The sequence below is a fragment of the Bombina bombina genome, chromosome 7 (assembly GCF_027579735.1).
Source record: "Bombina bombina isolate aBomBom1 chromosome 7, aBomBom1.pri, whole genome shotgun sequence".
Classification (NCBI taxonomy): Eukaryota; Metazoa; Chordata; class Amphibia; order Anura; family Bombinatoridae; genus Bombina; species Bombina bombina.
This window is the reverse complement of record NC_069505.1, coordinates 107,184,323-107,209,799: the sequence shown is the minus strand read 5'-3', so window position 1 is coordinate 107,209,799 and position 25,477 is coordinate 107,184,323. Positions and strand designations below refer to the sequence as shown.

Genomic DNA, 25,477 nt, shown 5'->3' with positions numbered 1-25,477 from the left:
TTATCTGGTGTTCCATGCAGATAAGGTGGTTTTACGTACTAAACCTGGTTTTCTTCCAAAAGTTGTTTCTAACAAAAACATTAACCAGGAGATTATCGTACCTTCTCTGTGTCCAAAACCAGTTTCAAAGAAGGAACGTTTGTTGCACAATTTGGATGTTGTTCGCGCTCTAAAATTCTATTTAGATGCTACAAAGGATTTTAGACAAACATCTTCCTTGTTTGTTGTTTATTCAGGTAAAAGGAGAGGTCAAAAAGCAACTTCTACCTCTCTCTCTTTTTGGATTAAAAGCATCATCAGATTGGCTTACGAGACTGCCGGACGGCAGCCTCCCGAAAGAATCACAGCTCATTCCACTAGGGCTGTGGCTTCCACATGGGCCTTCAAGAACGAGGCTTCTGTTGATCAGATATGTAGGGCAGCGACTTGGTCTTCACTGCACACTTTTACCAAATTTTACAAGTTTGATACTTTTGCTTCTTCTGAGGCTATTTTTGGGAGAAAGGTTTTGCAAGCCGTGGTGCCTTCCATTTAGGTGACCTGATTTGCTCCCTCCCTTCATCCGTGTCCTAAAGCTTTGGTATTGGTTCCCACAAGTAAGGATGACGCCGTGGACCGGACACACCTATGTTGGAGAAAACAGAATTTATGTTTACCTGATAAATTTCTTTCTCCAACGGTGTGTCCGGTCCACGGCCCGCCCTGGTTTTTTAATCAGGTCTGATAATTTATTTTCTTTAACTACAGTCACCACGGTACCATATGGTTTCTCCTATGCAAATATTCCTCCTTAACGTCGGTCGAATGACTGGGGTAGGCGGAGCCTAGGAGGGATCATGTGACCAGCTTTGCTGGGCTCTTTGCCATTTCCTGTTGGGGAAGAGAATATCCCACAAGTAAGGATGACGCCGTGGACCGGACACACCGTTGGAGAAAGAAATTTATCAGGTAAACATAAATTCTGTTTTCTAAAAACCCCAGCAGACAATCAGTAATATAGTAAGCAGAGAATCCATACTTATCCTCCTGGCCGCTAAGGATAAATTATTTAAGCACAAAACCAACTAGATCCTGTGTTCTTATTGTTTAGGCTACAAAATGTATTATCTCTTTCATTCAACCCTTAAATGGGTAGTAGTTAAATATTAACCCATGCAATTGCTCCTAATAAACTGATAACATCTGTCCTCTGTTCCCAGCTCACTATTGGTTTGATTCTGGAAGTACACTGTATCATTGTCAAAAATCCAGACTAGCCTAGTGTGTCACTATTCTGTGAATAAGATATGAGAACAATTGTGTCCTGTGAATGAAATGAAACTACTTGCACACTATAACATTCATTATTTCTTCTAGCATTCCTATCAGCTTGTGGGCCTTGTGATTTTTTTTAGATTCTATAGCGTTGTGTTTTTTATCTTGTGTTCCTAAAAGTAATACCTCATTTTCTTCCATAATAAAAGATGCATTCACTGGACTTGGGTAGTGTGTGGTGGTGTTATTGAGTCTATTTGTTTTTCTGATAATATAATGTTTGACAAACTTATCTCATTTCATGTCAGACACTAGCGAAAAAATGTCCCAACAAGTAATGCACGTTTTAAAGGGACAGTAAAGTCATAATTAGACATTCATGATTTAGACACAACATGCAATTTTAAACAACTTTCCAATTTACTTCCATTATTTAATTTGCTTACTTCTCGTGTTATCCTTTGCTGAAAGGTTTATCTATGAATGCTCAGGAGCAGCAAAGAACCTAGGTTCTAGCTGCTGATGGTCATTGGCTCACCCATGTGTTCAGTTTAGAAACCAGTAGTGCATTGCTGCTCCTTCAACAAATGATACCAAGAGAATGAAACAAATTTGTTAATAGAAGTAAACTTGAAAGTTGTTTAAAATTGTACGTTCTACCTAAATGATGAAAGAACATTTTGGGGTTTCATGTCCCTTTTTAAAAGAAACATTTTCTCATACTGTGGTGATAATATATTCAGTATTATTTGGTAAAAGCTTTTTGTCACTTGGAGTGAACTAGTCACTTTCTAGAGGTGGTTGGAACGCTTTCTTTACCCCGTAAACTCTTCTCATACCTTTCCTCTCACATGTTAGGAAAGAATAAACGTGACTATTCCCCCATTCTCCTGATACTGCAGAAGTTAAACCAACTGCATCCTCCAGCAGATATTCCTACTGCCAAATGGACCTTAATCTAGCAGGCCTCAACACTTAACCCCTTAAGGACCAGCGACGTACCCTGTATGTCGCTGGCCTTTTTTTGGGACTTGATTGTTTTATACCGTGGTCTTGCCACCAGTGTTGAGACTGCTCTATTCCACAAAGCCTTCTGGAGGGAGGGCATTAATAGCGTGTTCTTGCTAGACTTAGGCTATTATGTCCTGAAAAAACCCTTAGCGACCACTGACATACAGGGTATATTGTGGTCATTAAGGGGTTAAAGGGCCACTGTAAGTAAATATAAAAGATATAACTTTTAGATTGTTATGAAACTTCGTTTTGGAGAAAATATAGGTCAGTAGGTTTTAATTAATGTTTATTAACTTTAATATGTTAGTAGTTTAGCTTAAAAATTATAACAGAAAGTAATCCTTTAAGAAGATCCTTAGGTTATTCTCTAGTGTATGATTACAGTCTAAATTTCCAATAAAGTGTGGACTTGGAATATAGCAAGGACCCTTTAGGCATAGGGCTCGATTTATCAAAGCCCTACGGCTGCAAGTTCTCACAAGAACTTGCTCGCCGTAATTTAACAAGCAGCGTTCACCAGGCCGCCTCTTTCTCTAAGGTGGCGAAATTCAATCTCCGAGGTCGAGTCTGACAGAGGAGATTGACAGCTCCTGCCCGTGCGCGATTGGCTGTGTGCGGGCAGGGGGCGGGATTGCATGCGAGCGCTAGTGTGCAATGGTGATTACCTGCGGGTAATTTCTCCCCGCCACAGGCGAGCTGAGGCGTACAGGGGCACGTATACGCACCCCTGTCCGCCTCAGCTTTGATAAATCTAGCCCATAGTATCAACCTTCCTGGAGCAGACATGGATATGTCTAAGTAATTAAATTGAGTGCTTTGCAAGATTTCTTACGTACTCTTAGGAGCCAATACAAGTCATAGGTTGGCCTTCAAAACACCTTGTCTATCCTGAAAGGATGTTTATTTGTCCATCTGAATTCTGGGGAAAAGGGTTTTCATTTCATTCAACAATTTCTGTTATTTTTGTGTCAGAATCGTTTTATTTCCCTGTGTGTATTGTAAAGGCACCTTTTTTTGTTGTGTTTTGATGCACTCAGTTTCTTTCTGTGCAAGGAGTCACATTTTCTTTTTAAAAGATAAATACTGTTACTTATTGTACAGTGGTCTGTGCAACCATACTAGGTTAAGGGAGAAGACCTTGTTACAAAATGAACATTACTCTATTTGCCACAATGCAATAAACCTTTGCCTCTCATTTAAGGAGTTTCCCTTCTTCACAACATATCTTTTCTTTGTTAATGTATCTACTTCCAATCTGAAGCTATCTATTTGCTATCATCTTTATTCAAAAATAAATGCAACAGAGTCTGTAACACTTTATTCATGCGCCTAGAGTAATAGTACAGTCTAATAGCAAACTCATTGGGGCCAATTTATCAAGCTCCGGGCTCGCCGGAAACAGTAGTTATGAAGCAGTTATGATAATTCATATCATGTCCGCTCGCACATTGTTAAATATGCCCCATTGCCTCAAGTGAAACCAATTGAAAGTTTGTAATTTTGTCATTTATTCAGATTTGGTTTTTAAAAATGTGAAATGGTTCAATTTTTTTTCTTCGGATATAATTGTTTCTACAGTGTGCTCAAATGAAGAATCGGGGCCATAAAACACATGTAGATACTTTTTTCTTTTTCTGTGTATGACTCTTGGCTTTTTTGCCCCACTGCTTACAATGGATATTGCCAGCAAGTAGATGGATAACTGCTGTTACTATCATTAGATGCAAATTTGACGAGTTTGCAGATTTGATTTTTTTTTTTTTCCTTCCCATTTCTATATTTGTGTAGAAGTCTGGTTAGTATCCTTAAATGATTTAATTTTAGAAGCATTCTCACATACTGAATGATTGATCAATTCCAGTTGGCATTAGTTTGTCTCTATGGAAACTTTGCCTTCCTTCCAAGACTACAGCTTTTTCTTTTCATGCATTTCAAAGTGAAAACTCTAACCTGTGAAATATATTATAGATGGGAAAAACTTTCTTCATCTGTATATAAAGAATTGTATTGTTTTTGCAGGGAATGTGGTATAGAGAGTGCCTGACACAGTGCCCAGGCCTGCTTTGCACGCTAAATGACTAAAATACCCAGACAACTTTTGATCCGATTGGATTGACAATCCTTGATGAGACTTCTTGTTTGCTAGATAGATTATTTCAAAGGATATTCCTTTTGAATCCTGCTTTGGGTCAATGCAAAATAGAATTCTCCCATTGAAAGCAAGTTATATAGCTTCTACAAACCTGGTAAGGCATGGCTGATTCGCTGGGAGAAAGATTGGATCTAAAATAAACATGTTTAATCTTCCATTTGAAGTCAATATGTTTGGCAAATAACTTGATACTATTATTGCAAAAGAAGGAGGCACTTGCTGTTAGGTCCAATAACGCTACAGCTGGTAATTTTCATTACTGGGCTAAGGTTCTGGGCCATGCACATCCTTTCATTCTCAGGTATGGAAAATAGTATCAATCTAGAGACAGGATGTAGTAGACCTTCACGTCAATCCAAAGTGAAGACTGCCTGACTACTCGCCTGCAGATGGAGTTCATCTGTCAAACTTAAGACATCTGGAAAGATTCTTTAGACAATGTATGGGTGCTGCCTAACATCTGGAAAGATGACATGATTTAACGTTAAACATCTTCCTCCAAAAAGTATTTTTCGGAATTTTCCACTTCTGCGGAATCGAGAGAAGAGAATTCTTCAGTATATTTTAAACGCAAAGGTCATTCAGTCTGTTCATCCTCAAAGTAGAAGAGGATTTTTTTTTTTTATCTATAGCTTCCTTTCCATCTTAATATGGGAAGAGTCCACGGCAGCATTTATTACTTGTGGGAGATACTGAACCTGGCCACCAGGAGGAGGCAAAGACACTTCAGACAAAGGTTTAAATACCCCTCCTACTTCCTCATAAACCCAGTCATTCTTTGCCTTTCGTCACAGGAGGTTGGCAGAAAAGTATTAGAAGATTTCGGAGTAGTCTCATGGAGGGTAGTACTCTTTGCAATGGGACTGGAGGTTTTAGTAATCCTCTCAGCCTCTCAGTGAGAGCATGGGTGAAAGTTAGAGTCTGGAGATGCAGGGAGAGTCTTTCCGCGAAACTATCCCGACTCATATTAACAGCTCCATAGGCAATTAGCGTTGACTAGTTTCGCTGCCTGCTTTCTTCACTCAAGTCCATGTCAGAAGCGATGCTACTATCTGTCACACTTGAAGGGCTATGTTCCTGTTCCACGGTGTAGATTCTGGTAAGATCGTTTCATATTTTATACATGTATGATAACGCAAGAAGACAGGGTCACAGTGTGACTCCTTTTATCTGTATAGAATCAAGGGTTAATATCTCCTTAGGGGGATTATTGAACAGGGGGGATTAATCTTATGTTTATTTGATTTTATGCTGCTTTTACGTGTGAGATGTTATGGGCTTATAGGCTGTTATGGAATATACAGGTTTCACTTTGAGAGCCATGCAGCTTACAAGCTTGGCGCGCTTTCTCATAGCAGGGACAGTCCTGCATTGTGCACCATGTTAATAAAATAAGATGTTTTATTTCTCTAGTTCTACGGTTATTGCACTAGCGATGGAGGATTCTTTCCTAAAGAGTAATTCCTGTTTATATGGTGAGGAGGCCTTAGTTCCGCCCTCTCAATTATGTTCCATATGCCTTGATAATGTGATGATATCAAACATGTTTGATACCACAGAGCAGTCCACCTCTGAGGAGTTGTCATTAAGTGAGGTGCATACCCTATATTCTTATATCTCTACACATGCAGTTTTCCTGTAGCATTGCTGATCCTCCATCTGGAGGGGGCCTTTTTTTCGAAAGGAGAAAGAGCCCAGGCGCCTACCCTAGGAGGCTAGGTTTGAGTATTGATATCAAATGGGTAAAAATAACTTTATTTACATTCTACATGTATATAAAATCAAAGAGCAAATGTTTTACACAATAAACAATAGTCGCTAAATTTAAAAGGCAGTAATAAAAGCAATATAAAGACAGTTAAAAATAGTACTTCATGGATCCATGATAATAGGAAATGGGTATAGATAGTAGATTATACAATCGATAAAAACAGTTGATTATACAATCAATAAAAACAGTGGTAAATTCAAAAGCAATACTCAGGTATTTAAATCAAAATTCATAAAGTCCCAAAAAAAACAAAAATATTCAAATTGTCCAAAGAAAATCCAGAGGTGTCTACAATCCTGTGATAAACTGTGTGAGAGTCCAATAAAAAATATATTATGTGAGATTCCAATAAAAAATATGTTGTGTGTAATCCAAATAGAGTGTGTTCAATAAATTTGATCCAAAAACATAGTCAAATCCAGATAGGTGATTAAAGATAAAAAACGTGACGGTAATGTGATCAGAAGAACGGTGGTTGTACAGCAAAATCAAAAAAGGATCAAAGAATGTGTGCTGCAATGTCTTTTTTTCACCAGACGTTACTGCGCAGTTCAGAAGGCGGTGTCTGCGGCCTTTAATGCTTTACCTCGCCCTGCTAAGCGCAAGCGAAAGGTTACATATTGCACTCCTTCCCAGAGTACTTCAGATAATTTATTGGATTTAACAGAGGGTTATCCGAGGATGAAGTTCTAAGACTTCAGAGTATAAACATTCTGGGTCAGAGTCTGCTACTTCTAAACCTCCGGCTGCGGAGGAACCAGACTTTAGTTTAGGAATTTGCGCTTTCTTCTAAAGGAAGCTTTTGGCAAATTCAGAGGTTCCAGAGGCTAAATTGCCTGATGAACCTTTAATTCCTAAATTGGATAGAGTTTGAGGACAGGGTGGTACATTATCCTGCCCTGCTCCTGGACTCTCACTGGAGTTGTGAGGTTCCGTCCCTAAATGGGATGGCGTTATCTTCACCCTTGCTAAACGTACTACTATCCCGCTTGAGGATAGTTCTTCGTTTGATAGTTCTCTGTTAAGAAAGATGTTTCAACATACGGGATATTTGTTTCAACCGGCAGCGGCTGTTGCCGCCATTACTGGAGAAACTGGTGTGACTCCTTATAGGATTTGATCGGGGTGGAGGATTTACGGCCCTGAGGGTTGTAAACGCTTTTATCTGTGCTGCTATTAAGCAGTTTATTTGCTTGAATACTATGGCTTCAGCTTTTTTTGTTCAGGCCGTCGGGCTCTGGCTGAAGTCATGATCTGCGGAGATATGACTTCTAAGTCTAGACTTCTTCCCTCCCTTTAAGGGAATGATTTTGTCTGGTCCAGGTCTGGACTCAATTATCTCCACGGTCACAGGGGGCAAGGGTGCCCTCCTACCACAAGAGTATATGAACTAATCTAAGGGACGATTTTCGTTCTGATAAAGCCCATGTCAGCAGTCCTCTGCTAAGCCAGAGCAAACCAAGAGCTCTTGGAATCTAACTCAGTCCTGAAATAAATCCAAGCAGAGCAAGAAGCCAACCGAGCCTACGTTGGCATGAATGGGCAGTCCCCGGTCCTCTTCTGGATTGTGTAGGGGGCAGTATGTTGCTCTTTTCAGTCGCTTGGTTCAGGGACGTGCAGGATCCATGGGTCCTGGAGGTCGTAGCTCAGGGGCAGATTCCTCCCGTCTTCCTGACCAGAAAGGAGGGAAGCCTTTCTGGGGTGTTACGGGATCTGTCCTCTAGGAGTTATTGTCCCGGTACCTATCGCAGTGAGAGGTTTGGGATACTATTCAAACCTTTTCGTGGTCCCTAAGAAGGAGAGAACTTTCCGTCCGATTCTGGACCTAAAGTGCTTAAGCAGGTTTTTAAATGTCCCCTCGTTTTAGATGGAGAAAATAAGGTCCATTCTTCCCCTCGTTTAAGAGGGGTAGTTCATGACCACGATAGATATGAAGGATGCTCTCTTCTCGTACCAATCTTCAAGGACCACTTCCAGTTCCTAAGGTTTGCATTCCTGGACCAGCACTTCCAGTTTATTGCCCTTCCTTTTGGTCTAGCTAAAAAGATTTTCCGAAGAGTGGACTATTCGGAATATCTCCTCTGTCTTCAATCCCATGGATGGCAGATAATCTAGAGAGAGTTCTCTTGTATCAAGTACCAGGGTAGAATTCACGTGTACTATAATAGTCCGGAGATGCAGAGAATATTTCTAACAGACCAGAGAAGTTGCAAGATAGCTTCAACATGTCTACCCTTCAGATCTCCTTAAGGCCATCTGTGGCTCGGTGTATGGAGGTGATTGGTCTCATGGTATCCAGCTGGATATCATTTCCTTTGCCAGGTTTCACCTCAGACTGTTGCAACTGTGCATGCTGAACTAGTGGAACGGCAATCATCCGGATCTGTCTCAGCAGATTTCTCTGGACAACCAATCAGGAGAATCGCTCTCTTTGTGGTTTTGTCCGGATCACTTGTCCTGTGGGAGGTCTGTCTCACGACCATCCTGGGTAATTGTGACTACGGTTGCGAGTCTGTCAGGATGGGGATATGTTTGGGGTGCCAGGAAGGCACAGGGCCTCTGGTCTCAGGAGGTACAGCTCCCTCCTGATCTCATTTTGGATCTTCGGGCAATATACAATGCTACAATATACAATGCTCGGAAGCCAATCAAACAATCTACCATCAGGGGGGAACGAGAAGCTCACTAGTCTTGAGGGAAGTATTTCAGATTCTGGTGTAGGAGAGACCCGCATTTGTTCTCTGTCAGCGATCCACATTCTGGGTGTGGACAACTGGGAAGCGGATTTCCTCAGCAGACGATCCTTTTATCCGGGAGAATGGTCTCTCCATCTCGAGTGTTTGCAGAGATTTGCAAGAGGAAGATCTTACAACGTCTCAATACCAAGCTACCCAGATAGGGGTCGAGGTACAGGGATCCTCAGGCGTAGCTAACAGATGCATTAGCAGTGCCTTGCAGGTTCAATCTAATTTATCCTTCCGACCATTACCACTACTTCCTAGTGTAGTGGCTCGAGTCAAGCAGGCGTCAGTGATACTGACCTGTCTTGGCCGTGAAGGATATGGTTCGCGGATCTAGTGGGGATGTCATCTCCTCCGTGGAAATTACCTTGTCGCAGGGATCTGCTGACCATGGTCTCTTTGTTCATCAATGTCTAGATTATCTGAGGCTGACTGCGTGGTTGAACGTTTAGTCCTAGCCAAGAGAGGGTTTTCTGAGAGCGTTATTGTTACTCTCATTCAAGCTCGTAAGCTGGTTGCTCGTCGCATCTGTCATAAGGTGTGGAGGACCTACTTATTCTGTTCTCCAGGATGAACTGGAGAAGGGCTTTTCTGCAAGTCCCCTGAAGGGACAGTTTTCGGCCCTGTCTGTGTTACTGCACAAGAGGTTTGCAGAGCTTCCAGATGTGCAGCCATTTGTTAAGTCTCTGCTGGGATCAGACCTGTGTTTAGATCTAAGGCTCCTCCTTGGAGTTTAATTATTGTCCTTAATGTTTTGCAACGGGCTCCATTGGAGCATATGCATGACGTAGACATTACATTGTTGTCTTGGAAGGTTCTTTTTCTACTGGCTATTGCTTCTGCGTGCAGAGTATCTGTGATTACTGTCTTGCAATGCGTCCCTCCTTATCTGGCTTTCATGCCTATAAGGCTGTTCTACAAACCAAGTTAGGTCCTCTTCCTAAGATTGTGTCAATTTGCAACATCAATCAAGAGATTGTGGTTCCTTTCTTATGTCCTAATCCTCCTTTGTTGAAGGAACGTTTACAACATATTTCTGGATGTTGTTTGTGCCTTGAAGTTCTATCTTCAGGCCACTAATGAATTTTGACAAACCTCTTTCTCTGTTTTCTTTTCCAGAAAGCGTAGGGGTCAGAGGGCCTCTTCGACTTCCTTATCTTTTTGTCTGAGGAGTGTCATTCGTAGCATAGAAATGGTGGGACATAAGCCTCCTCTGAGGATTACGGCTCATTCTACAAGAGCAGTGGTTTCCTCTTGGGCCTTCAAAAATGAGGCCTCTATGGATCAGATTTGTAAGGCGGCTACCTGGTTCTCCTTACATACTTTTTCCAAGATTCTACAAGTTTGATGTTTTTGCTTCTGCTGAAGCAGCCTTCGAGAGAGAGGTTTTGCAGGTGCCCTCATTAGGTTCCGCCTCTCTTTTTTCCCCTCGCGTTAGCATTCTGTGTACTCTATTTGGGTATAGGTTTCCCACAAGTAAGGAATGCAGCTGTGGACTCTTCCCATATTAAGATAGAAAACAGAAAACATAAATTATGCTTACCTGATAAATTTGATTTTTTTTCTTCTGGCACCTTTTTCACCCTGATATTTCTTATACTGTTCCTTGTTCCCTCAGCAGAATGACTAGGGTTATGAAGAAGTGGGGGAGGTATTTAAGCCTTTGGCTGGGGTGTCTTTGCCGCCTCCTGGTGGCCAGGTTCAGTATTTCCCACAAGTAAGGAACGAAGCTGTGGACTCTTCCCATACAGATGGAAATTAAATTATCAGGTAAGCATAATTTATGTTTTCTTGTCTCTATCAACATAAAGGAAGCCTATTTTTATATTACATTTGCAGTATATAATTTCAAGTATCTAACCTTTCAGAGAGAACTCAAAGGCAAATCTGTCAGTAATCTTCAAGGAGGGATAAGAAACCTCAGACTCTTTCACAAAGTAGACCCCATTTTGTTTGACATCGGAAAATACACTGCATTTAAAGGGCCATTATACACTCATTTTTTCTTTGCATAAATGTTTTGTAGATGATCTATTTATAAAGCCCATAAAGTTTGTTTTTTAAAAATGTATAATTTTGCTTATTTTTAAATAACATTGCCCCAAAGTTTTATTTGAATACCGTCAGCTACCTACTCCAGCTTGCTCCTGTTTGTGTAAAGGGTCTTTTAATATGCAAAAGGAGGGGGGGGGGTCTTATTTGCCACTTGCAGTGGGCTTTCCAATTGCCTTTTCAACAGAGCTAAACTGAAAGCTGCTCTTGAAAAAGTCTGCAGAAGCCGGACGAAATGCGTAGATGTTAACAGATCTAGTCAACAACAGCATTGTTATAGCAGGACCTTAACAAACCATTGCACTTGGAAAAGAAAAGCAATTGAACCCACACGCCATAAACAGAGAGGAGTAAAGAAACAGAAACAGCTGACGGAGACCTGAAAGCCGGGGACTGTGTGAGATTCTAGAGACGCTTGTTATAATTGAACTCTTGTAAGTGCATTATGTATATATGCGCAAAGTGGAATCATTAAATACTTTTACCGTGAGTCGTGGCTGCGCTCTCTCCTTTTGTTTTATAGTAAAAGTTGTTTTTAGAGTTTCAAAACACTCAGGATTTCATGCTGCTAACCTATTGCCATGACAAGAGATCACTGTTGATTGTGAGTTGCACAAATGTTAGGCTACATGTTTATTCTACTGCTCAAATTCGCTGCCCCACCAGAAACCTGTATGTGCAAGCTTCCTTACGCTGTTTCAAAACTGGCTCTTGTACACATACAAAAGTGATGGTAATACAGAACCAGAATGTTAGTGATATTTTAGATGAATTTTCATTCATCAGGTTTTAAGGAAGTTGCGCTATAACTAGACTGACCATATTGCCGCTTTAAGAAGGGACATAAAAAATACATATGTCAGGGTTCTTATACAAAACATTTCTTTAAACAGCCCTGACATATGCATTTTTCATATGTGTCCCTTTTTAAAGCGGCAATATGGTCACCCTAGCTATAACTTACTTTTTAATATATTTCCCGCGCTCCGCCTCCCAATTCAAAATTAAATATTTCTGTGAGCTAACCGTTTTGGGGCGCGATCCGATATAGATCGCAGTTTGCGGCGCAAGCGAGGGAACCGGCGTCGCCCGCAGTTTCAGCTCGCAACTCGAGCTATCCTATATAAGTCGCTGTCAGATACTAACGTGCCGTAAGTCTGACAAACCAGCGATGTCCAGAAATCTGCGTAAGTACAAATTTCTGGCGTCGCCAGTGACTTGCGGCACGTTAGAAACTGCCGGCGCCTATAAAACCTGACTAAAGTCTAAAACACCCGCACTGTCTAACACGCCTCCCTAACATAGCCCGACAAGTCTAACACGCCTCCCTAACATAGCCCGACAAGTCTAACACGCCTCCCTAACATAGCCCGCACTGTCTAACCCTCTATCCGCTATCCCCCCTCACTATCCTAACAATAAAAAAGCTATTAACCCCTAAACCGCCGCTCCCGTACCCCGCCGCAACCTAATAAAGTTATTAACCCCTAAACCGCCGCTCCCGTACCCCGCCGCCAGCTATATTATATCTATAACCCCCTAAAGTGAGCCCCTTACACCGCCGCCATCTCTATTAAAATGATTAACCCCTAATTTAATCTACCTACCCCGCCGCCAGCTATATTATCTATGTTAACCCTAAGTATATTATAGTTAATATAGGTATTACATTATATATATTAACTATATTAACCCTAATTATATTAGGGTTAATATAGTTAATATAGTTACTATAGTATTTATATTAACTATATTAACTCTATCTAACCCTAACACCCCTAACTAAATTTATATTAAATTAATCTAATTCATTTATAAACTAAAATATTCCTATTTAAATCTAAATACTTACCTATAAAATAAACCCTAAGATAGCTACAATATAATTAATAATTACATTGTAGCTATGTTAGGGTTAATATTTATTTTACAGGTAAATTGTTAATTATTTTAACTAGGTATAATAGATATTAAATAGTTATTAACTATTTAATATCTACCTAGTTAAAATAATTACCCAATTACCTGTAAAATAAATCCTAACCTAAGTTACAAATACACCTACACTATCAATAAATTAAATAAACTACAAACATCTATCTAAAAATACAATTAAATTAACTAAACTAAATTACAAAAAAAAAACCACTAAATTACAAAAAATAAAAAAAGATTACAAGATTTTTAAGCTAATTACACCTATTCTAAGCCCCCTAATAAAATAATAAACCCCCAAAATAAAAAAAATTCCCTGCCCTATTCTAAATTAAACAAATTTCAAAGCTCTTTACCTTACCAGCCCTTAAAAGGGCCTTTTGTGGGGCATGCCCCAAAGAATTCAGCTCTTTTGCATACAAATACAATACCCCCCCCCATTACAACCCACCACCCACATACCCCTATTCTAAAAGCACCCAAACCCCCCTTAAAAAAGCCTAACACTACCCCCCTGAAGATCTCCCTACCTTGTCTTCACCACACCGGGCCGAACTCCTGATCCGATCCGGGCGATGTCTTCCTCCAAGCGGCAAAGAAGAATTCTTCCTCCGGCGATATCTTCCTCCAAGCGGCAAAGAAGAATTCTTCCTCCGGCGACGTCTTCCTCCAAGCGGCAGCAAAGTCTTCATTCTTCCGGCGGCATCTTCAATCTTCTTTCTTCGCTCCACCGCCGCGGAGCATCCATCCCGGCCGACTACTGAACTTGGAATGAGGTACCTTTAAATGACGTCATCCAAGATGGCGTCCGCCGAATTCCGATTGGCTGACAGGATTCTATCAGCCAATCGGAATTAAGTTAAAAAAATCTGATTGGCTGATTGAATCAGCCAATCAGATTCAAGCTCAATCCGATTGGCTGATCCAATCAGCCAATCAGATTGAGCTCGCATTCTATTGGCTGATCAGAACAGCCAATAGAATGCGAGCTCAATCTGATTGGCTGATTGGATCAGCCAATCGGATTGAACTTGAATCTGATTGGCTGATTCAATCAGCCAATCAGATTTTTTTAACTTAATTCCGATTGGCTGATAGAATCCTATCAGCCAATCGGAATTCGGAGGACGCCATCTTGGATGACGTCATTTAAAGGTACCTCATTCCAAGTTCAGTAGTCGGCCGGGATGGATGCTCCGCGGCGGCGGAGCGAAGAAAGAAGATTGAAGATGCCGCCGGAAGAATGAAGACTTTGCTGCCGCTTGGAGGAAGACGTCGCCGGAGGAAGAATTCTTCTTTGCCGCTTGGAGGAAGACCTCGCCGGAGGAAGAATTCTTCTTTGCCGCTTGGAGGAAGACATCGCCCGGATCGGATCAGGAGTTCGGCCCGGTGTGGTGAAGACAAGGTAGGGAGATCTTCAGGGGGGTAGTGTTAGGCTTTTTTAAGGGGGGTTTGGGTGGTTTTAGAATAGGGGTATGTGGGTGGTGGGTTGTAATGGGGGGGGGGGTATTGTATTTGTATGCAAAAGAGCTGAATTCTTTGGGGCATGCCCCACAAAAGGCCCTTTTAAGGGCTGGTAAGGTAAAGAGCTTTGAAATTTGTTTAATTTAGAATAGGGCAGGGAATTTTTTTTATTTTGGGGGTTTATTATTTTATTAGGGGGCTTAGAATAGGTGTAATTAGCTTAAAAATCTTGTAATCTTTTTTTATTTTTTGTAATTTAGTGTTTGTTTTTTTTTGTAATTTAGTTTAGTTAATTTAATTGTATTTTTAGATAGATGTTTGTAGTTTATTTAATTTATTGATAGTGTAGGTGTATTTGTAACTTAGGTTAGGATTTATTTTACAGGTAATTGGGTAATTATTTTAACTAGGTAGATATTAAATAGTTAATAACTATTTAATATCTATTATACCTAGTTAAAATAATTAACAATTTACCTGTAAAATAAATATTAACCCTAACATAGCTACAATGTAATTATTAATTATATTGTAGCTATCTTAGGGTTTATTTTATAGGTAAGTATTTAGATTTAAATAGGAATATTTTAGTTTATAAATGAATTAGATTAATTTAATATAAATTTAGTTAGGGGTGTTAGGGTTAGATAGAGTTAATATAGTTAATATAAATACTATAGTAACTATATTAACTATATTAACCCTAATATAATTAGGGTTAATATAGTTAATATATATAATGTAATACCTATATTAACTATAATATACTTAGGGTTAATATAGATAATATAGCTGGCGGCGGGGTAGGTAGATTAAATAAGGGGTTAATCATTTTAATAGAGATGGCGGCGGTGTAAGGGGCTTACATTAGGGGTTAATAATATTAATATAGCTGGTGGCGGTATAGGGGGATTAGATTAGGGGTTAATAATTTTTATATAGGTGGCGGCGGTGTAAGGGGTCAGATTAGGGGATAGATAAGGTAGATGACAGCGGTGTAAGGGGTTCTAATTAGGGGATAGATAAGGTAGATGGCGGCGGTTTTAGGGTCTCACAGTAGGGGGTTAGTTTATGTAGATGGCGGCGGGGTCCGGGAGCGGCGGTTTAGGGGTTAATAACTTTATTAGGGATTTCGGGGGGGGGGATCGCGGTTGACAGGTAGGTAGACATTGCGCATGCGTTAGGTGTTAGGTTTATTTTAGCTGCCAGTTTAGGGAGTTACGGGGCTCCAATAGTCAGCGTAAGGCTTCTTACGGCTGCTTTTTGTGGCGAGGTGAAAATGGAGTAAGTTTTCTCCATTTTCGCCACGTAAGTCCTTACGCTGCATATTGGATACCAAAATGCGCGGGTTTGGTATACCTGCCTATGGCCCAAAAAACTACGGGCGACGGCAGAAATATACGCGCGTAACTTCTAGGTTACGCCGTATATAGGATACCAAACCCGCGCAAATATTGGCGTCGCCGGCTTTTGCGGGCGACGATTTTTATCGGATCGACCCCTTGAATTGATGTCCAATCAGCGATCTAGCTACAACAAAAGGCACCCAAAGGGGAGAACGCTGATTGGAGAAAAGTTTAAACAGCTCACAGAAAAATGGACGTTTGAAGTGGGCGATGGGTATTTGAATTTCATAACTATATTGAAAAGTAAGTTATAGCGCATCTTCATTACAACTGATGAATTTAACTCCATCTAAAATATCACTAACGTTCCAGATCTGTTTTGATAAAGTGGAGAGCTTATCTAATCAGCGATTTATAATATATATTTATATTCCTGAACGTATTGCAAAATTCTTCTGACGTGTTGCAGTGTACTTTAGTGCATTTTAAATTTTGTGTTACATTTCTTTAAATGTCTGCACGTGCTCCTTTTCAAGACACTTACACCAACATCTCTTTACTTCACATTTTATTGATTTTTTTATCAACAGAAGGGCACTTACCCTGCGCAACAATTTTAGAAAAAACAGACTTATGGTCATAAGGAAACTATAACAGTAGCAAATTTGCACAGAACACAGTAGCTTCACTATATAATACAAACAAACGTTTCCACTTACAAAAGTCACGTGTCCATCATGGTCACAGATCTCTGAGCACAGCTCTAGAGATGTCATATTGTGCTGTGACAAAACAGCGCATTAACATTTTTGACTGCCAAAGAAATCTGTAACCTCTTTACCTGCAAGTCCATGTGACAGAGAAAGGGTTAAGTGTGGGGTGCATTGTGTGCTCCCCCATATGTATTTATACACAAGTTTTGCAATGGATGAGTGTTCCCATATGCAACATTGTATCAAACCATAGAAGCACAAGGACGGAACTTGCACACACAGCAGATATTTAACTGGAAATCTGCACCTTTCCTTCAAAATGGGTAACATAAGGATTATGGGAGGGAAATGGCAGTGGTCAGCTGGCTCTGTATATATAACGCATTGGCATTATGTAACAGTGTCATAATAAACAGTAAAAAAAAGTTTAAAGGGATATTATAATGCAATTATTACAAGCACTGTGCCAGGTTTAAAAAACATATCTAGGATCAGTAATATAAAAATGGCATTCTGGTAATTTTGCATCAGAATGTCCCTTTAAATAAAGTAGCCTACAAAGTGATATTTTCCTGCATGAGAATTGTCTCAAGAGATTGACAGCTTTTCTACAAGGTTTGGTGCAGCTATTCAGAAGGGCATTCTGTTGGCTGTAATGTAAATGGCATAGAGTCCTCACTGTCTGTGTGATACTGGTATCTATTTGTTCCTAAATAGAGTGGGCAGGCTATGTCTTACAGAGAACAAACCAATGTCTTATCTAAGTACAGCTTAAAAGGTGAATATAAACATTAGTTGGATGAATTATACAGCCCATTTATTTTGTCTAAGCATAAGGCACACAGCAGTAAAAATGGGGATGCTACAAAATTATGTAAAACACCAGCCTAATAAGTGCATGGACATTGCATTGCCAAAAACAGTGAGGGTAGTAAGTAATGTGTCCTTATAGACACAAGCAGTGGTGCCTTTCTCCTACCAACTACCTCTAAATCACTTTGTTACAAAAGTCTTATAAAAAGCATTCATTAGAAATCAGGTTTTATACCAATAAAGTAGTTAGTGTACAATAAGGATTTTCTGGACCCCTACCAAGCATGGCAAAGTGCAAATATCACAGCAAGGAGGGGACGTCACAGGAGAGCAGTAGTCATAGTATAAAATGAAATATACCAGTTTGGCATAAGCTGGGACCCTAGATATTTCTGGTACAAAGCTCTGCAATTCAATAGTTGTCTTGTCCCTGATGAGATTATTAAAAATATATATTTGTATACACTTGAAGACCAGGACATTGAGACAACAAGCAGTCATGGACATTTTAGACATCACTGGCTAATGTCTGCTTAAAAACACAATATAAGACGAGGCGTAGCTTTGTATGGATTGTGCAGACAGCCTAGTAATAGTGATATTTCACACCACTTTAGTGAGCAATGTTCTGGACAAGAGTGTTAAGGCATTACACACACACATATACACATCACACCAGAGCAGCACCCAATAACGATTGTGTCCGCTGTTCTCTGTCCCCGGTGCTATAGTTCAGGGTTATATCCACATGAAAAGCATAGTTTTGCCAACAACTTCTTTGTTCTGTTGTACATGGTGGGGTGAACACTAAGGGAATCCAAAAAGGTATTTGCTTCAGTCACAAGCAGATAAATGTTCTTTGTCCAGTGCACACCTTACTGTAACAGGCACAGCAAGTACACATGGCTTAGCTTTCCTCTTGCAATGTAAGCATCAGATTATTCAGGGTCAATAGTTGTGGAGTTTTGGACACCCTTGTAGTTTGGCACATTCTTCGTTTGTAGGTATCAACTACTGGATGCCTCTGAACAGACACATAGCGAACACCATAGCAAAAAGCTGCAAATACAAACACATTATTAGAAGTAAGTTCTTATAATGACAGTAGGGGGCAGTAGAGTGTTATAAACAAGGATTCCTAGTTTTATCCTCCAATAACATCATGCTTAACCCTTCTATCAATCATGAGTTGTCCAAGTGCAAACTTGTTCAAACCACAAAACAGTAAGATGGAACCATTATTTTGCAACAAGAGTTTTAGATGGAAAAAGCTCAAAATATATAAAGCTTTATATATTATATTAAAATACATTAGCCCTGCTGCTAAATGATTTCTCAACCCTGTGCTAAACTTTTTTTTTTAGCTTTTGACCCAACAAAATGATATATATATATTTTTTAAATAGGCCATATGAGAACGCTGCAACAAAAAATGTAATAAATATGTATATTTTTATAAAGATTCTAGTAAATAACATTGAAAATAGCCAGAGCAGAAATAAAAGCACATTTCTTGTCCGGTGATATACAGTGGCAAGAAAAAGTATGTGAACCCTTTAGAAATTAGTGCATTTATGTATACATTTGTCTTAAAATCGGGTTTGATGTTCATCTAAGTTAAATATTCACAGTATAGGTTGGAAAAAGAATGTGAAACCCTAGGCCAGTGATGGCTAACATTAGCACCCCAGATGTTTTCGAACTACATTTCCCATGATACTTAGGCACTCTGCAGTCTAATTGAGCATCATGGGAAACATCAGGGGTGCCAAGGTTAGCGGGCAGTGATAGCAAACCTTGGCACTCCAGATGTGTCATAACTACATTTTCCCATGATGCTCGACTGGACATCAGAGTGCCTAAGTATCATGGGAAATGTAGTTCTGAAACATCTGGAGTGCCAAGGTTTACCATCACTGCCCTTAGGTAATGACTTCAACAAAAGCTAATTAGATTTGAAAATTGGCAAACCTGGTGTCCAATTAATGAAACAAAATTAGAGGTGTGGGTTAGAGCTACTTTGACTTCTAAAATGTAAACATTTTGAGTTTGCTATTCACAAATTGCCTCTGTTGATGTGAACCATGCCTCGCGAAAAAGAGCTTTCAGAAGGCTTGCAAAGAAGAATTGTTGCATAAAGCTAGAAAGGGTTACAAAGTTATCTCAAAGAGCTTAGATAGTCATCTGTCAACAGTTCGGGAAATTGTCTATAAATGGAGACAATTAAGTAATGTAGCTACTCTCACAAAAGGGCCACACCACACAATTATCAATGAGGTAAAAAAGAACCCTAGAGTGACAGCTAAGAACTTGAATAAATCATTGGAACTGGTTAACATCTAAGTTTATTAGTCTACTATACGGAAAACATTGAACAGGCATTGTGTCAATGGCAGCCACGAAGCTGTGGCTTTCCTAAATAACATTGCTGCATCCCTGAAGTTTGCCAAAGACCACCTTGACACCACACAACGCTACTGAAAAAATGTTTTGTGGAGTTTAGGAAGAAAACACAGCACTATGTATGGTGTAAAAAGGGCACCGCATACCAACATGAAAACATCATCCCAACGGTAAGTACGGTAGAGGGAGCATCATGATTTGGGGAAGGACCACTTGCCTTCATCAAGGGAAAAATGATTTCCCAATTTATGAAGATATCCTACAGGATATTATCAGGGTAGCTGTGCGCCAGCTGAAGCTCAGTAAAAGTTTGGTGATGCAGCAGGACACTGATCCTAAGCATTAAATTAAATCCACTACAGAATGGCTTTAAAATAAGAAAATATGCCTTTTGAAGTGGACCAGTCAGATCCAAGACCTTATCCCCATAGAGGTGCTGTGGAATGAACTCAAGAGAGCTGTTTACACCAGACATCCTAAGAATATGACTGAGCTGAAGCAGTTTTGTAAAGAAGAACGGTCCTAATTCCTTGCTGAATGTTGTGCAGGTCTAATCTGCAGCTAACAGAAATGATTGGTTGAGGTTATTTCTGCCAAAGGAGAATCAACTAGCTATTAAATCCACAGCACTGTAAATGTTTAATGTGATGTGTTTAATAAAGACATGAAATATAATTGTTTGTGTGTAGTTAGCTTTGATAAAGATGAGATGACATTTTATTACCAATTCTTGCAGAAAACATACTAATTCCAAAGGGTTCACATACTTTTTCTTACCACTGTATATACATACACACACACACACACACACACACACACACATATATATATATATATATATATATATATATATATATATATATATATATATATATATATACATACATAAATACATTGTATCAAACCATAGAAGCACAAGGACGGAACTCGCACACACAGCAGATATTTAACTGGAAATCTGCACCTTTCCTTCAAAATGGGTAACATAAGGATTATGGGAGGGAAATGGCAGTGGTCAGCGGGCTCTGTATCACGCATTGGCATTATGTAACAGTGTCATAATAAACACTTTGTAAAAAAAAAAGTTTAAAGGGATATTATAATGCAATTATTACAAGCACTGTGCCAGGTTTAAAAAACATATCTAGGCTCAGTAATATAAAAATGGCATTCTGGTAATTTTGCATCAGAATGTCCCTTTAAATAAAGTAGCCTACAAAGTGACATTTTCCTGCATGAGAATTGTCTCAAGAGATTGACAGCTTTTCTACAAGGTTTGGTGCAGCTATTCAGAAGGGCATTCTGTTGGCTGTAATGTAAATGGCATAGAGTCCTCACTGTCTGTGTGATACTGGTATTTATGTGTTCCTAAACAGAGTGGGCAGGCTATGTCTTACAGAGAACAAACTAGTGTCTTATCTAAGTACAGCTTAAAAGGTGAATATAAACATTAGTTGGATGAATTATACAGCCTAGACATGTGCGATTCGTTTCGGTTCGATTCGGAAATTCGCAAAATTTCAGCAAATTCGGCGATTCGGATCGAACCGAATTTCCGAATTAAAATTCTGCCGAATTTTCCGAATCTAACCGAATCGAACCGAATCGATTCGGAAATTCGGATGGCCATTGGGATTACACTAGTATTGTACAGTATGTTAGGTTAACACCTAATATACAGTATAATACTAGTCTAATCCCACCTAACACTTACCGAAATGCCGAATTTACGAACCGAATTGAACCGAATCGAACCGAATCCAGCCGAATTTCTTCGAATCCGAATGAATCCGAAACGAATCCGAAACGAATTGATTCATAATTTTCCGAATTCGAATCGATCCGAAACGAACTTCGAAAAATTCCGAATCGATCCGAACCGAACCGAATTTTTTCGCCATGCACATGTCTAATACAGCCCATTTATTTTGTCTAAGCATAAGGCACACAGCAGTAAAAATGGGGATGCTACAAAATTATGTAAAACACCAGCCTAATAAGTGCATGGACATTGCATTGCCAAAAACAGTGAGGGTAGTAAGTAATGTGTCCTTATAGACACAAGCAGTGGTGCCTTTCTCCTACCAACTACCTCTAAATCACTTTGTTACAAAAGTCTTATAAAAAGCATTCATTAGAAATCAGGTTTTATACCAATAAAGTAGTTAGTGTACAATAAGGATTTTCTGGACCCCTGCCAAGCATGGCAAAAGTGCAAATATCACAGCAAGGAGGGGACGTCACAGGAGAGCAGTAGTCATAGTATAAAATGAAATATACCAGTTTGGCATAAGCTGGGACCCTAGATATTTCTGGTACAAAGTTCTGCAATTCAATAGTTTTCTTGTCCCTGATGAGATTATTAAAAATATATATTTGTATACACTTGAAGACCAGGACATTGAGACAACAAGCAGTCATGGACATTTTAGACATCACTGGCTAATGTCTGCTTAAAAACACAATATAAGACGAGGCGTAGCTTTGTATGGATTGTGCAGACAGCCTAGTAAACCCCTCACATTTTTGTAAATATTTTATTATATATTTTCATGCGACAACACTGAAGAAATGACACTTTGCTACAATGTAAAGTAGTGAGTGTACAGCCTGTATAACAGTGTAAATGTGATGTCCCCTCAAAATAACTCAACACACAGCCATTAATGTCTAAACTGTTGGCAACAAAAGTGAGTACACCCCTAAGTGCAAAAGTCCAAATTGGGCCCAATTAGCCATTTTCCCTCCCTGGTGTCATGTGACTCGTTATTGTTACAAGGTCTCAGGTGTGAATTGGGAGCAGGTGTGTTAAATTTGGTGTTATTGCTCTCACAATCTCTCATACTGGTCACTGGAAGTTCAACATGGCACCTCATGGCAAAGAACTCTCTGAGGGTCTGAAAAAAAAGAATTGTTGCTCTACATAAAGATGGCCTAGGCTATAAGAAGATTGCCAAGACCCTGAAACTGAGCTGCAGCACGGTGAGCAAGACCATACAGGGGTTTCACAGGACAGGTTCCACTCAGAACAGGCCTCGCCATGGTCGACCAAAGAAGTTGATTGCACATGCTCAGCATCATATCCAGAGGTTGTCTTTGGGAAATAGATGTATGAGTGCTGCCAGCATTGCTGCAGAGGTTGAAGGGGTGGGGGGTCAGCCTGTCAGTGCTCAGACCATACAGCGTACACTGCATCAAAATACTCTGCATGGCTGTCGTCCCAGATGGAAGCCTCTTCTAAAGAAGATGCACAAGAAAGCCTGCAAACAGTTTGCTGAAGACAAGCAGACTAAGGATGTGTGTGGCGGCAACCAGGTGAGGAGTACAAAGACAAGTGTGTCTTGCCTACAGTCAAGCATGGTGTTGGGAGTGTCATGGTCTGGGCCTGCATGAGTGTTGCCGGCACTGGTTGAGCTACAGTTCATTGAGGGAACCATGAATGCCAAAATGTACTGTGACATACTGAAGCAGAGCATGATCCCCTCCTTTTGGAGACTGTGCCGCAAGGCAGTATTCCAACATCATAACGACCCCAAACACACCTCCAAGACGACCACTGCCTTGCTAAAGAAGCTGAGGGTAAAGGTGATGGACTGGCCAAGCATATCTCCAGACCTAAACCGTATTGAGCATATGTGGAGCATCCCCAAACGGAAGGTGGGGGAGTGCAAGGTCTCTAACATCCACCAACTCTGTGATGTCATCATTGAGGAGTGTAAGAGGACCCGAGTGGCAAAATGTGAAGCTCTGGTGAACTTCATGCCCAAGAGGGTTAAGGCAGTGCTGGAAAATAATGGTGGCCACACAAAATATTGATACTTAGGGCCAATTTGGACATTTCCACTTAGGGCTGTACTCACTTTTGTTGCCAACGGTTTAGACATTAATGGCTGTGTGTTGAGTTATTTTGAGGGGACAGCAAATTTACACTGATATACAGGCTGTACACTCACTACTTTATATCGTAGCAAAGTGTCATTTCTTCAGTGTTGTCACATGAAAAAATATAATAAAATATTTACAAAAATGTAAGGGGTGTACTTACTTTTGTGAAATACTGTGTATATATATATATATATATATATATATATATATATATATATATATAAATAAATAAATACATAAACGCACACACACACATATAAATATATGTTTTTTTTAAAAAATTAAAAAAAAAAAAATATATATATATATACACTGTATATATAGTGTGTTTTTTGTTGCAGGTACTTTGATTATTCATTAATATATTTTGCTCAGTAACTTTGAGAAATTATTTACAATGCTTGATATATTTTGCAGCCCCTTCCTGTGAAAAATGAAAATGACAAATATTAGTTGTCATGAGATGTCAGAGGAAGTAGTACACACACCTATACGCATACACACAGATATATAATCATAGAAGGCTGGGGCTGCTTCCCTAATACATTATACAGTATGGCACTATTTGTGTATTTCTGTTTTGTTCCATATAAACCGAAGAAACGTCTGGAGGGAAGTGTCCTGACCTATACCATACTAAAGGAAGCATTGAAGCCAGCACACTATACGGATCTAGCGACAGGAACCGTTGGCTGGGCCTCTCTCAGGCTATCCAGGATCACTCTTACTTACCTCATACGATACGATAGTAAGTAGACACTTTTACCATTTGGGGATAACACAGTGGAATTATAGGAATTTTGGACTCCTTATGTAGAGACTTTTTATGCATATTGTTCATTCTGGTCATGCTGTGCAAAATTAGATTGCTAATATTGTGAACACAATTTTTTTATTACCTCTCAAATAACAACATTATAGGCGAGTATATAAAATATCTATACAGCTTTCTGTACTATATACCAATATTTGTACAAACTATATATATTGAATTGTGCACAGCGCTTTCCCAGAACCTCTTCCTTATCCACATTTTCTAGCCTAGCATACTACATTATACAAAGCCCTGGGATTAAGCTGCAGCCACATATATATGTATGTATATGTGTATATATATATATCTGTATATGCATATATGTTTATGTATATATATATATATATATATATATATATAAAAGAATGTCCAGAGAGAGCACTCACCGTGTAAACAAAGTGTTTAATGTTAACACTTTGTTTACACAGTGAGTGCTCTCTCTGGACATTCTTTTTTATACATACCTGAGAGCACCCAGATTTGCCTAAAAGGAACAGAGAGTGCTGGTATCTCACTACATGATATATGTATATATGTATGTATATATATGTATATACAGTGTATATATATATATATATATATATATATATATATATATATATATATATATACATACATACACACACAAAAGTATTCACCCCCCCCTTGGCATTTTTCGTGTTTTGTTGCCTCACAACCTGGAATTAACATGGATTTTTTGAGGATTTGCATCATTTAAGTTACAGAACATGCCCACAACTTTGAAGATGTTTTTTTTTTATTTATTGTGAAGCAAACAACAAATAGGACAAAATAACACAAAAAGTCAATGTGCATAACTATTCACCCCCCTAAAGTCAATACTTTGTAGAGCCACCTTTTGCGGCAATCACACTTCCAAGTCGCTTTGGATAAGTCTCTATGAGCTTGCCACATCTTACTACTGGGAGTTTTGCCCATTCCTCCTTGCAAAACTGCTCCAGCTCCTTCAAGTTGGATGGTTTGCGCTTGTGAACAGCAATCTTTAAGTCTGACCACAGATTTTCTATTGGATTGAGGTCTGGGCTTTGACTAGGCCATTCCAACACATTTACATGTTTCCCCTTAAACTACTCAAGTGTTGCTTTAGCAGTGTGTTTGG

At 39.5% G+C, this 25,477-nt stretch overlaps 1 protein-coding gene across 2 annotated transcripts in view; it reads right to left on the bottom strand.

The window, feature by feature from the left end:
* Window positions 1–16,280: 16,280 nt before the first annotated feature.
* The window catches only part of TSPAN18 (tetraspanin 18), a 318,752-nt gene continuing 309,555 nt past the window's right edge, over window positions 16,281–25,477 (bottom strand). For both annotated transcript variants that reach the window (XM_053720236.1, XM_053720238.1), the window contains one exon: window positions 16,281–18,314. In XM_053720236.1, the coding sequence (XP_053576211.1) occupies window positions 18,267–18,314 (48 nt within the window). In that variant the 3' untranslated portion in view covers window positions 16,281–18,266. The remainder of the gene's footprint in view (window positions 18,315–25,477) is intronic.